This window comes from Molothrus ater, assembly GCF_012460135.2.
Source record: "Molothrus ater isolate BHLD 08-10-18 breed brown headed cowbird chromosome Z unlocalized genomic scaffold, BPBGC_Mater_1.1 matZ_random_MA35, whole genome shotgun sequence".
NCBI lineage: Eukaryota > Metazoa > Chordata > Aves > Passeriformes > Icteridae > Molothrus > Molothrus ater.
Genome location: NW_023416471.2, coordinates 3,226,229 through 3,247,381, shown reverse-complemented (window position 1 = coordinate 3,247,381; position 21,153 = coordinate 3,226,229). Strand labels below are relative to the sequence as shown.

General features: G+C 35.1%; 1 protein-coding gene across 2 annotated transcripts in view; it reads right to left on the bottom strand.

The window, feature by feature from the left end:
- The window catches only part of FER (FER tyrosine kinase), a 155,801-nt gene that overhangs the window by 31,609 nt on the left and 103,039 nt on the right, over positions 1-21,153 (bottom strand). For both annotated transcript variants that reach the window (XM_036402568.2, XM_054518197.1), the window contains 2 exons: positions 19,821-19,915; positions 5,855-5,978 (listed from right to left, as the gene is read on the bottom strand). In XM_036402568.2, the coding sequence (XP_036258461.1) occupies positions 5,855-5,978; positions 19,821-19,915 (219 nt within the window). The remainder of the gene's footprint in view (positions 1-5,854; positions 5,979-19,820; positions 19,916-21,153) is intronic.

Below are 21,153 nucleotides of genomic sequence, written 5' to 3'. Positions count from 1 at the left end.
TTTGAAGGCACTGACACATCTGTCTTTGCCAATATTATGGTCTGAAATGCAGTTTTAATAGCCACTAATGAAAGAAGGATCATGGCAGACCAAATGTCCCAGCAGCAGCTATGGAGTGCTGGCATTAATATGCTGAGAGGTGAGCAGCACCACTGTTCTGGAAACAGCGCTTCCTTTATTTGTTTAGTAACAGCTGGGAGTCCCAAGAGCAGCTCTCTGAACTCAGTTTTTTCTGGAAAGACCTGGTAGACAGATCCTTATTTACCCACAACAGAACTATGAGAAGGAGGGTTTTTGTAATCTTGCAAATGGTTCTTTCATTAGTACACTTATGACCAATAGAATGAATAAAAAACAATAATGTGTATAAAACTGGCAATGCTTTAATTGCACAGCATATTTATAATCTAATAAAGTCAGTGGAAATACTCATTTTGGTGAAAAACCCTCACAAGTTAAATGGCAACAGGGAAAGTTGCATAAGGCATGCCCATATTAAGAAATAAAAGCTCAACACATGGTAATGTGCCAATCAAGTTCAAAGTTTGATTAAAAATTATTTTATAGATATGGCAGAGTAAATTTTAGTGGATTTTTTAAAAACTAACAATATATCTTATATAAAGTGGCCTGCAGAAAGTAACAGTTCTTCATCAAAGTTTCCATTTGTTTTTGTCTTTAAACAGAATAGAAAAATTTCTAACATTTATATCGGAAAAAATTACTTGAAACATCATTTTATATAAAGCAGAGACATCTTCTTATAAAAAAAGGATCAAAACTATGATTATTCACTACATTTACAGAGTGTTTCCCCTGTAGCACTGACTATAATTCTCTCAAAGACTTATTCATTGAAGCATAATCAACAGATATTACTAACACAGTAGTACATACTTTTTCATTCAGTTATAAATAAATTTTCTGTGAAAGAAAGCTATAGAAATAGAATCTCAGATCATTGTTTTATACATGTAATTCTGAAGGAATCATAAAAAGATAATTAATAATGGCAAATTAATCCTTGCAATAAACCTCAGAGACTTGAGGTGGTTTACCACCAAAATGTTGTCTTTCTTTGTAAGTCCGACACTAGCAGAGAAAATTACAGAAACTGCAATGAAGGTCTCAGGCATTGCAACTGGCCAGGAGGAAATGCAATATTCAGAGAAACAAGTGCCCAAGCTGCTGCAGAACAGAACCAAAGCTGTCATTCCAGGGAGCACAGGGTTGTGTGGAGCCTCCCAAGGGCACATACAGAGAAGTGTTGAGCTACTGTCATTCATGGGATTTAAGTAGAGAAATCAAGCAGACAGGTTGTTCCTCCTTCTTAGGAAGGAGACCTGTTCCATTTTGGAGCTAAACTGTCACTCTCCTGCTCCCAGGAGGCTCCAATCCCTCCTGAAACACACAGAACTGAGCAGCACCTTTGCTAAACTGAAAAGGATCACTTTTCATCCTTTTCATGGTAGCTGAACTGTTGTTCCAAGTAGAAACAGAAGATTTACAGGAAATAAAATACCTACTTAACTATTTATTATAGTTCTTAAATTCATGGTTATGAAAGGGTTCTGACACTCTTTTTCCAAAATTCTATACATTGGCAGTTACCAGACTTGAGAGGAAAAAAAGTTCTCATAGCAGAGCAGATTGGCTAAACTAGATTAGTATCAAGGAAGCAAGTATGTTGTTCCTAGCAATTTATATGTAATTAAATTGAATTATACAATCTAATGAAAACTGTAGAAATCCTGAATTAGTATCCACAGAGTCAGAATTTAATAACATGAAAGTAAGCCAGATTTAACACAACACAGGTGTTTTCACAGCTACAAAACCAAGGCAAACAGAAGAAGTAGAAATATGACTAAAATGGAAAAAACTAGACCAGAGAACATGATTTTCTTGCCAACCAACACATCTTTAATTCAGAATACAGGAGACCTCCAGAAGATAAATTCATTGACTGAAAGGAAAATTTGACATTGAATGCAGGGACTTTGGTCCCTGTTTCCTCACACTCATAGTGCATCTGTTGCAAAAAAGTCAACCTGATCTTGTAGAAGACATCCTTGCACATCCAATAAAGTCCAACAGAAATTGCAGATTCCCTCCTATAGCCCCCAAGACAGCTTTGAAAACTAAACATAAATTATGGACAAATTAATTCACCACATGCAAATCAAGTACTGGAAAAGAAGGCCACTCCCAAATGCTTATTAAGCCAACTCAAATTATCACATCTCCATCCTTATCTTCTGTTTCTAATTAACAGAAAAATTGAACTATCTAAACAATAGCATATGGTAAAAATGAAAGCAAGAAACAATTCTTCAACCTCATGTTAATTAAATGGAGATGAAATGACTACATTCTTCTGTGCATGTTCAACTACTCTTTCATTTTTTTAATAACATCTTTTCATGCAGCTTTTTTTCCCCCTGAATGTGAAGTCATTTCTGTTCTTTAAAGAGAGAGAGCAAAGAACAAGTGATATCTGGATGCTAGAGAAAATGCAAATGTAGATCAAATAATAGTTCAATAATCACATGCCTATGTAAGCATTTTCACCTACTGATACAGTTAACACATAAAAAAAGTGGAAAACAAACAGCACATTAGTTGTGGCACTGTCCCAACTACTGAAAGGGTACGTTAAAGTGTAATTCAGACAACAATTTCCAAAATCCAACACAAATTTGGGTAGAATTTTAAAATACAAAAGTGTAGCTACTGCAGTTACAACTAAAGAGCAGCATAAAATATAATGCAAATAAAGTGATGAGTAGCCCTAATTTCCCTTAGCAGGTAGCCAATTATGCATGGTACTAAATTAGTCACCTAAAATACTACAAATATTTATGTGGGATTCTGAAAAAAAAATCCTTAAATCAAAGAACTTAAATTGAATACTACAAAAAGACAACAGCATGAAGCAAACCAATTTCATTTTACTGCAATCTATGTAATAGAAACTATTTCTAACTATACATTACTGATCTTTAAGCAGTAGTAATCAAGGCCTATGGACCTTTAAACAAATGAAAAGATTAAGGTTTTTTTAACCACTGCTTAGTCCATTGCGTCTAGTTAATTTTCTCACCTCTTTTTTACCTGAGAACCACTTTCAGTAGATGAACTTTCTGACAAAAAAAGAACAAGTTTAATTTCTTTCAGAAAACCACTGTTCTTTTTACAGAGTGCTAAAGCTTCTTCCTGCTATGAATTAAATTGTTCCATTCCCACTTACCTCCTGTCAGCATTAAACTTACACATGACCAATCTGTCCTACCTGACCTAAAATGGAGGCAGTAAAGGCTCCCAAATTCCTTGTACAGACCATGCAGCCAGATGGCTGCACTTCCAGTGCTTGGGAAATTTCTGTGGGCTTCTGAGTTAGAACACCCAAGAACTTGCTCATGGACCATAACACAGCTTGATTTTTCCCTGTTTTTCTGGGCTCCTGTAGCAGACAGGGGTTCTGGACTGATGCACCTCCAGCTACTCCCCAGGGTGTCCACAAATCTTGGATCAGTGCTCAAAGAGGGAACAGACCTAGAAAAATTCTATGTATGCTAAGCCTACCAAATTACAGTTTAGCCATTGGTCAAACACATTTTAGAACTTCATGAGCTTCTTTCCCAGAGTAAGCATTTGTAATCAACCTGTGTTAGCAACTAAAAATAAAACCAACCAACACAAGTTCCTTTATCATTACTGCAAAAATCACTAAACTTGGTTGGTTGTTTGCTGATTCTGAAATTTTCATTATGTTTACCTATTGAATTTAGAAGAATTAACTCATAAATAAAGTAAGCAGATGCTATAGCTAACCACATAAAACAATAAAGAATGTTGTATACCGAAGAAAATAAGTCTGGTAAACTAATACTGGAAATGCATATTTTGATTTATAAACCTGTGTGTTTCATAAAAGTAGGAAGTTCTCCTGAACACATGGTTTGCTTGTTTGGTTACATTAAAACTATTTTTATTTAGAATAGGTTTCCTAAAAATTTTGGCTTGTCCTTTAGGAAAGTACTAGCTCTCTATGATAACCTTCTCTGACAATCTGTGATAATCAACAAATTTCATTAATATTTTAGAAGTCAAAAAGTAAACAAGGGGGAAGAAGTTCTTATCTCTTTGTATTACAGTAGGTGTAACCCAGACTGTGTGCACTGGCACGTCTATGGCACTAACAAAACATGTCAGATTTCATCTCTTTTTCCTGACTTGGGAACAATATGACACATTTGTATTCAGATTTCAACTGAAAATTATGAAAAACTGAAATCTTCATATGGTAAGACAATACTCCACATATCTTCTCTCAGAAACACATTCTCTAGATCACTATTATCTTTGTAAACAAATTTTAGGAATAGCAGTTCCTATTCACCTGCAGAGCAGGTGAGCAGAACAAATTTCTAGAGGTACAGTGAAGCCACAATGTCATCTACAGCTACTAGAACATTCTATTTCACACATCTGTGCAGGAATACCCTTTTCCCAGTGCTAAAAAAAAAAAAAAATTATAATGCTATTTATAATTTAGGCAGCATGCTACCATTTAATGAATAAATATTGCAAATTTTTTTCAAAAATTGCAATAACGAACTTCAGTTATCCAGCTACTATTCTTATCTTTGCTTTAATTAACTAAGAACAGAAGAGCTTAAACAGGCACTTCGGATTTAACATTGATCTGAATGTTATTAAGCACTAGAGCATTTATGAGGCTAGCGTAAATCACTAATGCTGTTACTTGCTCTGATTTTTATGCCGTTATATCCTTGACAAACAGAGCCAAGCTGAAACACATTCTGTCATGATAGAATGCTTACAATCCCTTTCTTGGATTTCCCTAAGGGGGTATTACATAGTTTTAGATCATGAGTTCAGGTTTTTTTCTCTCAGTGTTTTTTATAGATCATGATCTTGCAGAATTGTTTTGATTAACTCAATGTGCAGGATTGCAACTGAACCATTCACTGCTGATGAAAATCTAAGAGAAATGCCACTCAGGTCTCTGATAAGAGCATTCACCAGAAATGTGTTAAATCCCAAATGAACTGATTATGTAAATGAGATGTCACACAGTTCACCTACAGATGTTCCACAAAGTGTAAGACATCAACATCAGAAATGAAAACTTGTTCTCCATAATTTTTCTGTGAAATAGATCATCATTATGTTTACATCCCATATTTCAGCCACAGCATTAAGCATATTGTGCTATTCTGAGAGAACAAAACAGGTGGAAACTAATTCCATCCTCTTTGATACAAATGGAGTATAAACAGCAATGGCAGAGTCAAACTGGAGAAGAAACAAGAAAAAGGAATGGTATGAACAGAAATAAGAAACTCAAACAGCATAATGCTCCATAATCTTCCATACTTCAGAAAAAGCAGTTCAGGAAATAAAAATTTTAATATACAGAATTTTAGTTCTTAATACTTAAGGTAATCATTTAATACCTTAACTTCTCTGTTGGCCCAGCAAGTATCTGTAAATTTCAGACACGACATAAGCCTCACAGACTGCTTCTTACTATGATTCATTCTCACTGTATGAATCAGGCTCTTTATAATGCATATCATTAAGGTGAAAAATAATTTTTAACTTCTACTAATAGCACCAAACTATAGACATCAAATAATGTGGTACTTATTTGTTACCCAAATGAGTATTTTTGAATTAGACAAGTAATAATGACCAATTCATCAGAAAAAGTATATATTTTTAAATCGTAAGGTTCACTTCCGTGATAGTAAACACCATACACCTTTGAACACCTTGCATTTCTACTGAACAAAGGTACACGAGTGAGAAAAAAAATCTTCCTTACCTATGTATACAATTTTTAGATTCAAGATAGGCCATTCCAGAGGCAGCATCTAATGAAAATTTCACCAACTGTTTGGTTTTCAGCTCATCCTTCTTTTTTCTTAGGAATGACAGGAAATCACCTCCTAGAAAATCAGACAGATGGACAGTGAGACAGACTGATAGGATATACACATTTATCTCTCATTAGGCATACAAGACCAAACAAAATGCAGGTTATTAGCTGTTCTCATCCCAAGTTTGAGGCTAGTCCAAATAAAGGAAAGAACTCATCTTTCAAAAATACATTTTCCCTTAAATATTAGGTGCTTGAAGGTGAAAATTGCACAGCATGCTTTTGATACACCTAGTCTTCACTAGCATACATTAAATACAGACTCACAAACTGCTGACAAAAATAACTGATAATCTGTGATGCACATTCTTCTCTAGTCACAGAATTACTAATTGTGAATAAAGAGGTTAGGTCCTGTTAGCTACATGAAAGTAATTTCATTTTAACTGATCATTTGAAGTGATGCTTCTCTAATTCTACACGGATGTGTTGGAGGAGTAACAAAGTGTTTTTCTTCTTAGGCAATGTTAACTGGACATTTCACCAGGGCAGTGGAAGGTGAACAGTTATTACTCTGCCCTCAGAGGAGCAAAGCCACTGTCCTCTCATCTGAGAAGTGGAAGGGGTCAGGGTGGAGAGTTTCCAAAAAGAAAACTGTGTTAGCAAAAAGTATTCTGAAAAACTGATTTAGGACAAAGGTAAGCTGGAAGAATATTATACAAACACTGCAAAACCATGTTCCAACTGACATAAATGTATTAAAAGACTTTTCCAAAATACATTTTATTGTTCCAGGCAAAGACCAAAAAATCACAGCAGACCTTTTCATATCACACAATTATTTGATAGTGAGTAGCCAGTCATTGCCCCAGTATTTGTTTCTGTTAATTTAGGACTGAACTGACTATTAGGATTTGTTCTTACAAGCTGTTACACAATTTTATCTACTGCCTTTTCTTAGAAATAGGAAATGATGGTATTATATTAAAAGTTTCATATGTGATTTCTTTTAAGAGGCTATCTATATTTATATTTCATGGTGTAAGAAATAAAGTAAGACTATATTAAAGAAAAAAGTCAGATGTTATGAAGCCTTCAGACATTACATTGGAGCTGCCCTTTACTCCCAGACTGGGTAACACATAGATGGGAGAGCAAGAGGTGACTGGATAGCCTTGACTCTAAAGCTAGTCAGAAACACCCTATACTGACTTTCAAACTCCAGTGAAAAAGGACAGATGACTACTGCAAACTGACTGGGAAATGATAGCTTTTCCTTAATTTGAGAGGTTACTGACATAGTCTGGTAACTGGTAAAAAGTAGGTATTGCTAGTGGAAAGTAAGATAAACACTCCAAAAAATAATGTGTCATTTCTTGTACATGTAAACAGAATTATTCTATTTACAGCAGACAGCTAAAAAAAACTTGCAAGCAACTCATCCCTCCAACACACACAACAAACTGATGAAAATTTTGTTATTTATGTGCTGAGACCTCACTGTTCTCTACGCGGGAATCATCTTTGAATGAGAAAGTATGACTACAAGCCTTTATGAATGTGTAATCTTCCCTTCTTCACAGACTGTGGCATTACTTTAATAAGAGCAGTAGATCAAGGCAGCTTTATAAAAATACATTTAAGACCCTAAAAGACATTTAAGATCTTAAAAAAAACTCTACTGTCAATCAATCAATGTTTCAATATTGAAGATGAAGAATTGCTAGCAACTTCATGTAGGAAGAACTGAAAGACAGATAAGCTCAGTTTGATATCCTGAGAAAATAAAATAGATAAAAGACCAAATGAACAAAAAAGGACAAAACACAAACAAGCAAAAAAACACGCAGAAACAAATGCCCCTAAAATCTTGCAAAAATTCTCTATTTAAAAAAACTTGCCATAACAACATCAGTGTAAACTATAATTCTCACAATTCATAAAAATTCTTCGTATCAATAAGTTAATGCTCTCCACAATCAACAGTGAAACTATCTGTTCTCAAGTAGCAAGGTATTAAAGACAATAAGGAACTTAAACCAAACTTTAAACAAAAGAAAACCCAACCGTATCCACTAAAAATTTTTAAAATAATACATGTTATAAATTTGTTCCCAATATGTTCAAGCAATCACACCAATATCACAATTTTCAAGACTCTGTTTCTAAATGATATTAAAAGCTGCTCAGTTCCTAACATCAGAATATGTCAAACTCACAAAGCACAAGCCTGTTACTTGCCAATGCAATTCACTACCATCAGAAAGTGATTTAGACTTGCTGATTTTCAGAGTGTGGCATGCATTGTATGAAATTCTAGGGTTTCCAGCAAAAACAGCACCATATGTCGAGCCGTACACAGTGTACTAGATGCCTATCACAAAATTTTAATTACATTACTTTAATCTGTCTCAGGGTTTTCATCTTCTGTTTTACTGTACCTGTCCTTGGATAGAAATGGCAAAAATGTCTTCTAAATATTCTAAATATCTGTCCTTGCATAGAAATGGCAAAAACATCTTCTAAATATTCTGTTTAATATTAATTTAAAAGTAGTGTTAGTAGCAGACAAAATAAAAGAGCCAAGTAACACCCATCTCATTCTGTACAATATATGTAATGTTTACGCTAAATCTGATTATCGTCATCATTGTGATACTAACATAGGCTTAAGTATCTGTCCTTTAATTAACAGTTACTCCGCAGTAAATTCTGACCTCTACTGTGGTCAATGTTCCAACTATTCATCTTCACAGCAAAACATCCGCATGAATATCTCCAAGGCTGAATTAAGAGTATTTCTCTACAAACTCTTCAGTGCAGAGCAGTGGTTATCTTTATGTACTTTTAATAATAAATTTTAATATGAAAAGCCCTAATTTAGCATTTGTAGCACATAGTGTCACAGCATTATTTCCTATGTAATAGCTGTTGATAAAAATGAAATAAACAGACCAATGAGACTAGGGAGACTATATAATAGTAGGCAATGTTTTCTCTTTTATGTGGAATTTCCATTGGATTCTGCACAGCTACCTGTTATTCCAGTTAATGGCCCACAACATGACTAGAAAATGAGGTATGCTCTAACAGCACTAAGAATTATTAAAAAAATTAGACCATTTTCATATATATTATCACCTAGCAGAGACAGCATGCCTGTTTTGGGTTTACACGAAAATATATAACAGTACTGGAATCCCTTCCTAGTACAACAGAATTATTCTACTAAGCAGAGGACAAAATATAGTTCATAAGCAGAAGCTCCATGAAAGCAGCCTGTTATAACCAGGTTTCTGAACACAGTCCTTCATGTATTTTGCTCTGGATGGGAACTATTTCTCATTACATGCTGGAATTCTGAGAGTGTGAAAATACCACGCATCAGCAATTCCTAATATTGGCTGTGCTTTACAGCATAAACTTCTTGTTGTACAGTAAGTGGCATATCATGGTAATAAAACAGTTCACTCCTCTGCACACAAAAAAGCAAGCTGTTGCTTTGGAAGAGAAAAAAACCCTGTGGTCTATGAGAAGAAACCAAAAATGCAAGAAACAACAATGAATAATGTTAAATACGTTTACAAAGTATTACAAAGTATTAAGTTATGGCAATCTCTTATTTGACTGGCATTTATAATCAACTATGACCACATATTTCAGTGTTTTCCTGAGATAGTGTCCACAGTGACACCTACCTACCTGCTCTAGGCACTCTTGGTATTGTTCTGACAAACAACTCTGACGCTGAACACAACTAAAATATGTTTTGAAATGAAGATGGGAAATCTCCCACTGAATTGGTATATACATATAAATTGTTTATATATTGCATCTCTATCTAGTATCCTAATAATATTATAAATAATTATACAAATATTAATATGTCTTAATACAATACCACATTATGAACAATAGGAAGTTATATCTATTCTTATTCACATATAAATTTTAATAAAGTGGGGTAATTTCCTTTGTTAAACAGCCTTTTTAACTATGTTTGTTTAAAGAGGTTGCTTAATTCTTCTTATATTTATACACACATTCATCATGCAGATGCATCTTGCTTGTGGTCACACATCCTAAAGGTCACCTAACCCAGGGGAGCTTTAGAACTCAGTATTCCTAATTGCTTTACAGGCCATTGCAATATTATTGAAATTACCTTTAGCTGCACCTGTAAGTGTTTATAAATTTGAGAATTTAAATGGTCAGTATTCCAAGTAGCCTTAAAGCAATTTAGAATTTCCTTTATTGTCCAGTATCTTAATCCCATATACATGGCATCAAAAACATAAGCCCAAATGGAGTTACTTAAAACTATGAATTTAAAATAGTAAACATGCATCTCTAGGGAATTCTAGGAGATATGTTTTTTAAGTATGTAAGAAGCGATTCGACAACCTATTTAAAGTACAAGGGTTTAAAAATGTTAAAACACATTTTCAGTAAAGTACTGCACCTTCACATTTCAATTAATGCATCACTTGTGTGCAATGCATTACTTTAACATTTTTTTTGGTTTTTTATTTTATATATGTAGTACCAGAAATACTACATATTTTATATATGTAGTAACTTTCTGTACAGTACAGAAATTGTAAATAAACCCAAGGTTTACTTTTCTAACTGCATACAGAGTACTATTGTGAAATTCAGTTAAAACTTTATTTTTCCTGCAAAGCAAAGCAAATTAAAGTTGTTATAACCATGCAAAGTGCTGCCAGTGTAGTATTAACAATGCCAGTACTGAAGTATGAGTAGAAATATCTGTATGTGAAAACAAAAGATGAAGAAAGAAAAAACAGTTAAACTAATAGTGCGCACTGAGACCCAAGGACAGGAGCAACAGCAGCAACGAAGTAAACACAGAGAAAATGTGGCTTGTACCAGAACTGTGCTGTGGATGGCTTTCTAGCAGACGTGTTGTGAGATCAGAACAGAGATGACTCATGAGCACAAAATAACTGCACTGTGATAAAATGAAGATGAGAAGAAGGTTACAACACATTTATATGTGCTATTTCACTTCCTTTCAACTGGATGACAGACCACAGACACATGATTATCAAAATAAAGGAAATATTGACTATGCTCAGCAGTCCTGCTTTAGATTTCAGGAGGATCAAATAAGGTAGAGCATGAACCCAATATCCCATGTGACATAAGTGCCTGTCCAAACAGAGTCTGTCATCACCTGTCAAGAAGACATCAGAAATCATAGCAAGACATCAACAGCTAGCACCCCTTGTCTTCTGTGCTGCCAAAACAACACTACCCAGACTACTTGGACTCTTTATGTTTTAGTATTGTGGCTGTAAGGATACCCACTGTGAGTGTAGAGATAAAACCTACTTCAGAAGCTACCTGAAAGGAAGACCTCCCCAGGAGGTCTTCCATTCTTCAATAAATAATTCCTGTAAACTGATTATGTTCAATAATCCATAATCAAAGGTGTCAAAAAGTATTGCAGAGACACGATAGCTGATATGAAACAGAATGTACCTGAAGAACAGAGGATTTTTTTTAATCTAAAGAAAAACAATTAACAATTAAACATTTTTTAAACAAAGACACATTCAATACCTACTATAGCAAAAACTGCTCTAGGCAAAGTAAAGAGAAAAAAATGAATAATAACAAATAAAAAGAAAGAAGTTGAATACAGAAGTTTTTGCAACTACCAAAATACTTCACTAATTTTTCATGTTTGGTTGTTTTTATTCAGTTTAATAAATGGAATTTCTAGTTTAATCTACTTGCTGATTTGATTTTGTACAATATTGATACAAAATATAGTAATATCAAAGCCTAGAACATGTGAAGAGATAAAAATCCAAATATAGTCTGAAATGCTACTATAAAAGGAGACCAGAAATTTGGTCCTGTTTTACTAAACAGTAGCTCTGAGACAAAAGGAATTTTTAATCACCACCACCTACAAAGGAATCTGACCTTTCTTAATAATCTGGAATTCATGAAGAAAAGAGGGAGGAAGAGACCCATATGCCCTACAGAGGTATGAGCAAGGCAAGGAAGAAGAAACAGGGTCTGTACATATCTGTGTGTGTACTGCACGAGGGCCGGTGAGGAGAGGGAAAAGTTGGACACATGGAGAGAAGGAATCTGTGGGAGGTGCCTGGCTCTTTGAGTGAAATGCCCAACAACAGGAGATGGCACAGGCAGAAACACAGCCAGTTGCAGAGACACAGAGACAAATCAAAATGGAAGCTGGAAACTTAAGAGGATAAAGTGAGAGAGAAAACCTAGAGAAGCAAACAGGAGTCTGTGTGAAGAGAAACTGTAGGGTAGACAGAAGGTGGCTTCATCAACAAGTAATAATGAGAAGATAACTTATTTGACTAGAGAAAAAAAGAGAACAGAATAGAAACAAAGCCAGACAGTCACTATCACTGCAGTTTATCTCTAATTGGAATTTGATGGATCCTCCTTTTTTTGTTGTTGTATTAATTTTGGACAGTGTGCAGTAAAGACTCAGGATGTGACTGCAAGATAGGACTCAGATCTGAAATCTGTTCACAAAAGACAGCTACAGAGGACGTACAACCGATACAAACAATGGGTGAGATCATGCAAAACTTTATTAAAGTTTAAGGGACTCTCTAAAGAGAAGCAATTAGGAAAAAAAACATGAACGATCTCTATGGAGATCTCACTGCCTTCAAAAGTAGGAAAGAGGAAAAAAAATACTGAAGTAGAAAACACAGCAGCTGAATCACACAATGTGAAAGTAAAAGTTCAGGTATTTCCTAGCATCAATCAGCATTCCAGGTCTGTGCATGAAATCAGTGGCACCTCAGAGGCAGGAGGTCTAATCTAAGGCTCGAGTAAGCTACAATATACATTGTCTTCAGCTGCTCTTAGCATCTGCTCTCCTTTATCCAAGAAGAGAATTAATTTAGCAAAAAGCTCAAGATAATAGGGATGTTGTATTTCATATTAATAAATAAATTATACACATCTCAGTCTCAGTTCTGAGTTTTTAGTTATAAATGGGTTTACTGGTTCCAGTGCAAGTTACAAGAGAAATATATAAAGTCAGCTGTGATTTGGTGCTATACTCCGAATTATCACTACATGCAGGAAATAAGTAATTTAAGATTTAGTAAATTGTATCAGCTTCCCAGCACCACCTATAATGGATCTGTAGGTACTTCTACACTTTATGCCTTGGAGCCCTCTTTTCCAAAAAAAGCCAAAAAGTGAGCCTGGTAGGTCAGGAAGACACCACACTTCATTTGCACGTTTCTGACATAACACACGCCATGGAAGTTGAAAAGTGCTCTAACATACAGAAGATAGCAAATGGGAGCCACATTTCAGAAGAAAGGGAGTGAATAAACTAAGCCAGACCAAAGCCAGCCACAGGCAGGACAGCATGAACAGGGTTCAGAGGTAATCCCACACTTGGGTTAAGAATCATAGAATTCCTTGGGTTGGAAAAGACTTCCAAGATCACCAAGTTCAACATTCAATCAAACACCACCATGCTCACTAAGCCATTTTTCCAAGTACTAGGTTTAGTCATTTTCTGAGCACTTCCAGGAATGGTGACTGGCTACAAGCACAGCAGAAATGGCCATGCTCATTCCGGGTGTGCCTGGGAGTCAGGGCATATCCAGCAGAGCCGCACCTGAGCTCATAAAACCTGCCACATCTGATTTGTTTCTGCATCAGTGGCACAGCCAATTTGCATCCCAAATGATCCAGAACAGACCTCTACAGGTTACCTTATCCAGCTGCAAAAACAGAACTTATGACCTTGCTGACTCCCCCTTGGAAGCTGGCTGCACATGTCTGGATATGAGTATAGCTGAAACCTAATTCTGACAATCTTCCCACTAGATTACTGGTATTTCCACAGCTGTTTACATGTACAGGCATAGCTCTACCTCTTTCCAGCTGCCAGCATTCAGAACATACCAACAAGAGTTACCTAAAACAACAAACACAAACTCACTGTTAAGTTAAAAAGGAAGTTGCTTTTTTAAAAAGCATGTATCTATTATCAGAAAGGAATTCTACAGTGGTATCAGGAAGGCACACTGGTACCCCAGTGAAATGTAATGCATTAGGAGAATGAAAAATGTCCATGAACACACTGGGGAGAGGGGGTGAGAATCAGATCAGAGCAGATCACTGCTAGAACAGACTAAATATGGTATGTGGCCACAGAATGGATGACAAGCCAAGAGACAACTTCTGGGAAATTGTTTAGAACTGTCTGAAGTACTGGACCTGGAACAGGTATATAATCTAATTTTCATAATGTCATAATATATAATATCCTCATCATGGATCATATTAGCATAATGCATATGCTAGAGGAAGCTATATTAAGACTCAAGAGACAAGACAGACACTTCAATTGCCTATATTTGAATGCCTGACATAGCAGAAATAAAATTATTCCAAAATATTTTTGGGGTTTTAATTTTAACTATGTTGGTTATAAAAATGTTTAAATATGTAGAAATCCAAAACAGAGCAAGCAGGCTACCAACTTGAGATTCAACGTTTCAGCTTCGAAAAGAAGGAGGTCACAAAACATGTGACTTCAAGCTTCCATCTACTACCTTGAATCAAGCACTGGAACACACAAAGATGTTTGCATCTACTTTTAATTAGACAAATTTTTCAGAGAGAGCTGGTGCAAGCACGATGATGGTGCTTATCTTGCACACTCTTTGCTGGAGGGACAGAGGCACCATGGAAGATTCTGTAAGATAAGCTGCTAAAATAGTTGCATGAAATGGCAACTGCACCACAGGATTCCACATCTATCCTCAAAATGCCCTGTTCTAGAACTCATATTTCAGGGACATGCCAAGTTCTTACCTCTAAATTAAATTCTCCTTTCAGGACTAAGATTCAAGTGAATTGAAATTAACATAAAGAAGGAGAAGAAAGAGCGTTGTAGCTTAGGATTGCTTTTTGCATCTTACAGATTGCATTTGATCTTGATTTGTTCTTCCCCTAAAGAAAGAGGAAAAAACATTCAAATCTTTAATGGGACTCCTGCAGTTCCTTTTTGATTACATGGGAGATTGGATGATAAATTATAAGCAAATGAAAATGCAGTTTAATAATCCTGAGTACTGCAATGAATTAAAACACACTTTGTCACCCGTGATCACTAAAAGAGAAGTTAGGGCCAGAAAGATAACAGTTAAAAAGGGTAAAAGAGAAGGGGATTTTAGTTTCTTTTTTTTTTTACCTGTTTTTTTTTAAATGAAAATATGTTGAGTTCACTCTGAAAAGAAAAGAACAGGAAGCTGGCTCTGTAGCCCCTTCAGCATTTTCCTGATAAATCTTTTCCATGCCCCAACAAAATTCCACATCCATTTGTCTCAGCTGTCAGTCTGGACTCTGGCAGTATTCCAGGCAGCCTTTCTGACCATCATATAAATTTGCTGAAAATGAGCTGTTACGAAAACTCCTTATGCCCTGTGTGGCATAAAGAGACAATGGCAAATAGTTCTTTCACTGTTCTGAATACCAAAGCAGTTCCTCAAAATTATTTCGCTTTCTTCAGTTTTAAGGTCAACAATGCAAGATAAAGCACAGAAATTCCACTGGGACAACAGACACAGAGCAAAGAAAAATTAATAAATTAACACAGAAAATATGAGTATAATGCTCAGTTTTTCAGATTGACTTGTCATTACAGGAAAGTAACATTCTTTCTTACACAGCACTATAAACTCTTACACAAAGTTCTGCTATTTTTCATGTGGGAAACAATCTCTAACAAAGGATTATCTGCATTAGAAAATTCCAGTGGTTGCAAATATGCAGCAATTCCCCCTGAACAGCTTTAAAACTCGTGCTGCACATTTACTACATTACTTTTCAGTCAGGTTAGTCAAGTCCATAGGACAATACAAACACATGGCTCTACACTACCATCAAGCATTTGGCAAGTCTCAGCATACAGGGTTTCTTCCCCCAAAATTCACTAGCAATTCTCATTTTAATTTTCTCTATCTTTCTTAGGATAAACTGCATAATTAAAGTGTATCACAACAGATTAATAAAATGTTACTGTATTCAGTTATGAAACAGTCCAGTATTCCTATTTTTAGATCAGAAGATACCAGAAAAAAAAACTCCACCAAATGTAACCTTTGCAACAAACCTTATCAAATCCATCTTAAACAGCATTTCACTATAAAGTAGTAAAAATTAAGAGGAATATTACAAAGAAAATAACCTATAGTAACTCACATGATGTTCAGAGTCATACAAGACACTAACATGTTGCAACAGTCTGATTTATCTAAGCAGCAGTCTTTTTACAGTCCTAACATTTTCCAACTAGGAACAACAGTTGTCATTGAGAAATAGTCATAAGTCATAGAAGAAGGGGAAATCTCTATGGTACATTCTCCATTAATAACAAAATGTTTTAATAGAAAGATAACAATTTCCAAGTAGAGTTGTTTTCTCATTTCTTAGTCTACTAAAAATTTCACAGAAGAAAACCAGGCCACTGTAAAATTCAGGGGGTTTTATTATTACATGATAGCTGAAAAGCAATCCAGCAGCTACAGCATTGGGCCCTTATAAAGATCTGGGCTGTCTATCCTTTTAGTTAGCATTTTAATGTCATTTAGGTGAAAAAGAATAAAATCAATTATTTGCAAGAGTGCCTTAAAGGTTATTGCAAATTTATCCACTATGCAACCACAAAAATTTATAAACCATCTGCTTGGCTAAACTCCTTTTTCACAGAAGCTAGCTACTACAACTTAAGCTGGCAAATCAGATTTGTGTATAGATCTCAAATTACAAATACATAAAATGTTAATAAGAAAAATAGTAACAGTTTATTGATTCATTTTCCTTGGCTATCTTGGTAATTTTGGGAAGGTGAGGGGAGGAAAGGCAGGACAATTTGTTTAGGATAAAAAAAAAAATCTTTTAGTAACTCTGCAAATTCCTGAATGGTGGTTTTGGGTCACATTTTTTACATACATGTAACTTTCCATATATACATGAAGGAAAAATTGCTGCTACATAGAGTTTAGCTTCTGTTAGCATACAACAAAGAACATTTTACTTAGTTTATTTCTTCAACAATTTAAAAAAAATAGTTTATAGAAAGCAATACTAAATCTGAATTCTACAATAAATAAGCAGTGCACACATTCTGCATACAAGATGTTCCTTCCCATTTGCAGAGGAACCTGCAGAAAGACCTGTAGGAAAAGACTCAGGAGAGAAGAGACCTGGCCCTCTGAAAACCCAGCCAATGGCAGGGAGATCAGATGCATTTTTCTCTATGTGCATCCCTTAAAGAGAGATCTGTACAACACACACATACATTACATTAAGACCTTTCCCTAATTTCTTGATGGACAGATTGTGAAAGCAACCAAATCTTTCCTTCTGTACTGGAGTAATCTATGATGGATTGACACTGGGAAGACATGTACAGTGAGACCAGTATGGCCAACAGCCAGTGAACAGTAAGCAAAGGATGTTTTTTTCTCACTAATATGTAGTTAATTATGTTCAAGGCCAGGTGAGTGGGGCTCTGAGTAACCTGTTCCAGCAGGAGGTGTCCCCTGCCCATGGCAGGGGGGTTGGAACTGGATGGTCTTCAAGGCCCCTTCCAACACAAACCATTCTATGATTCTATATATCCATACATTGTTTACCATTTCAGTTAATCCTTCCTACATCACCCATCTTGACATTTCTTTATTACAGGACATATGACTTATGTTAACACCCCTTAAGAAAAGGGGTAAGTAACTGTCTTTGACAACTTTGTTTCCCTGTTACTTGCTGGCAACATTTGTGCTATTTTTGCATGTACCAAAGGATGGACGCATAATTAAAGATGCATCTGCAACCTTTCTTTACTGTTTTCACTGATGCCTTTATCTGTATGCATGGCTTTTAATCCCATTTACACCTTCAACAAAGATTTGTCTGCAGAGCCAATTTATAAGAGAATCACCAACAGAGCAGCACCTCTCTATATAAAGTGCTAAGTTTCAATGTACATTTCTAAGACCTGAATAAATTAAGACTCTGATTTGAAATCATAATTTGGAATGCAAAGCAGAATTAGCTGCTATGGAACCACACCAGAGGAGTCTCAAAAGACACAGTAGGTGTGCAGCCTATGTGTATTTGGGATATAAAAATGGCAGAAAATTTGCAAGCATTAGACAAAAGTCCGAAATCACAGGAGAAATCCCTTGTTTTATGGAGGTACTTCTAATTTTATCCTCAGGGAAAAAACTGTCAGACATTTATAAATTAAATGTGTTCTCAGGCATACATTCACAGAACACAATTCTAAGTTAAAACTTGACATTTTTAGTTATTAAACAGAATGTCAGAGTTAAACTGCTTAAACACCTTCAAGCATACACACATTTAAAACAAAACAATGAAGATACTGAGAAAGTTTAGTGTCAAGCAGAATACAAGTTTACCATTATCCTGTTCCTCAAAGGGCAGTATTAAATACCAAGTCAGAGCACTATTAACTATCACTTTTTTGCCATCTCATCCAAACTTGTCACTAAAAAAGGAGAAAAAACAACAGAATCGCTGCTTCTCTACTCATCTAAGTGATTTGACATTTCTCTGGCATCCTTATGTTTTCTGCTCATATGGTCAGTTTTTGGTGTGCCAAAAAGTAAGAGCACATGGGGAAGTGTGGTGGCTTGAAGGCAGTCCCTTGTTTATCTGGGTGTGCAGGCAGAGCAGCCAGCCCAGGGGGTTTACAGACCATTGAAACAGGGCAACAATTCTCTCTGGAAGAAGCTTCTTTCTGAAGCAAATTCAATCCCAAGAATGTTTGGATAGACTTGAACTGCAAAATAGGCATAAGAATCAGAAGAAAGTTCTAACTCAATTCCTCCTCAATTGCGTTAGCATGTTTCAACAACTTGTACAAGGCTCTGGAAAATCTGAACCAGAATGATAAAGGTGTTAAAAGATCAGAATTTACTTCTATCTTCAGAGAATAGACGTAAATTGGAGAAGTAAATAAATAAAAATAGAAGTAAAAATGGAGAAGCTGATTACTAAAGTACCCCTTAAAACCGAGGACACTGCTTTCAGTCTCCGTTTTAATAAAGTTAATTGTGCATACAAATATAATAATCTAATATAATCTAATTTAATAAAGGCAGAAAACTCCACAAGGTCAAATATTTCATCAGTGCTCTCACTGTACAGCATGTATTCAAGAATTATAAGCAATCTAAGTCTTCCTGAATAAAATGGTTATTAAAGAAGCTGTATAATTCTGATGACGAATCCAGTGATATACAAAACAAATAGAGTGTTGCATATTAAGCAGTACTAGAGGCTACCAAACCAACACATTTTGCAGCTGCTGAGAAAATCAACAAAGAGGTAAAATTGCCCAAAAGCTATTATCGTCTCAGTCATTTGAAATTCACTCCAGCCATTGCTGAATAAAATGAACCCAATTCCAAAAATAAAGCAACTTTAAAAGGAAACAATACATTCTGGTCAAGAAAAAAATGTATATTAATAAAGGTGATCCAAACAAGAGTTATTAAAATTGAGACATTACCCAGATGTGAAGTTTCTTTAAATACTTCTTAATATTCACTACTGAACTCTATTGTTAAAAGAAATAACATTTTATATCTCATCAGGAGAATAATGAAGCTTCTGTTGTCATTAAAGGCTACAGTAAAATTCTCAACAGACTTGCGGAGCTCAAACACTCCAAAGCTAGTAGAACCAGCATTTTCAAAGATTTTCAATACAGGTGACTTTTGAGGTCAGCAAAAGGAAGGCAGAATAAGACAAATAGAAAATAATACATTTCACATTATGGAAACAATGAAACCTATGGAAATATGCTGCAAAAAAAAAGGAAAAAACCAATTACCTGGAACAAGTTCCATAACAATATATATAGGCTGTCGTTGAGTGCAAACTCCTATAAGTTTTACAATATTAGGATGATCATATTGTTTGAGTATTCTGCAAAACACACAAGAAAGTTTATTATATTAATAAACTTTATTGTACAGGCTGATTAAACATTACAGGAGAATATCTAAAACCTTTAATGTTACTTTAATGGAAGATATCATTATTGTTATCAATGAAAAAATATCGTTACTGTTATCAAAATCAATGATTTGATAGAATCTGTTAGATCAATCACCACTCTGTTTTAAATGAACATCATAACTGATTCACTAATAAATAAAAAATTATTCTTATTGTAATTTTACCATTTGTCTATGTGACACTTATCTATATATAGCTAAAAAATGGCCTGATAAAACCCTTGCATATAGTCAGAATTTCAGTGGTGGACCAGAAGCAGAGCGACATCAAAACAAAACATGGCTTGTCTGTATGTTTCCCTGCTGCACTGTTCAAAAGAACACTTGTTCCAATTTTACTTTGAGAGATTAATTAATACAATAAGTTTTAGAAGACTATAAGGACATCAATTTTGAGAATTAAATGAACAATTAACATCTTTTGACACAATGCTTTAATAAGAACATTTCCAGCCTAAAACAGCATGCTATGATTTTTAAGTGAAAAGAAGAGCAAGAAAAAATTCTACAGAGACCTTGTAACTTAAATGTTCCTTCTGATATTTACTGACTCAAAGCACCTCCTCTCTTTCCCTTTTTCCCAATGATCAAGAGTAAAATACTAACCTACACACACATTTAGCGAAAAATAACACATTTCATTTTTTTCAGACCATTTTTTCCCATTAGTGTCAAGCTGCTTAAAAAATGACATATCTCTGCTGTTGTCAAGTTACAAGTTTTTTTAAATTATTCAATAGATAGGGTGGCTGATCCTCATTCTATAAATGCAGATGATATCTTTTATTTTCCAATACTCATCACACTAACTTGGGAATGGAAATTAAAGCATATGAATCCTCAAAGCAAGAAGAAGCAAAGTAGTTTAAAAATTATGACATTTATCTCAAGACAGCCCTCACCCTGGAGTCTCAGAATCTACCTATGTACATCAGATGATACTCAGAATGCTTTTCACATTGTCTCATGTCTGTAATTTGCAAAATAAGCATATAATCTCATGCTGATTGACAGAGTATAAAAAAAGCTCTACTGGAGCAAACTCTTCTTACAAAGAGAAAATTACTGAACGGGGCCTATACCCCACTAAGAGAAGCAATCTGGGCACATTTGATCACCTCTACTAGCCATGAATATAAGGCAGGA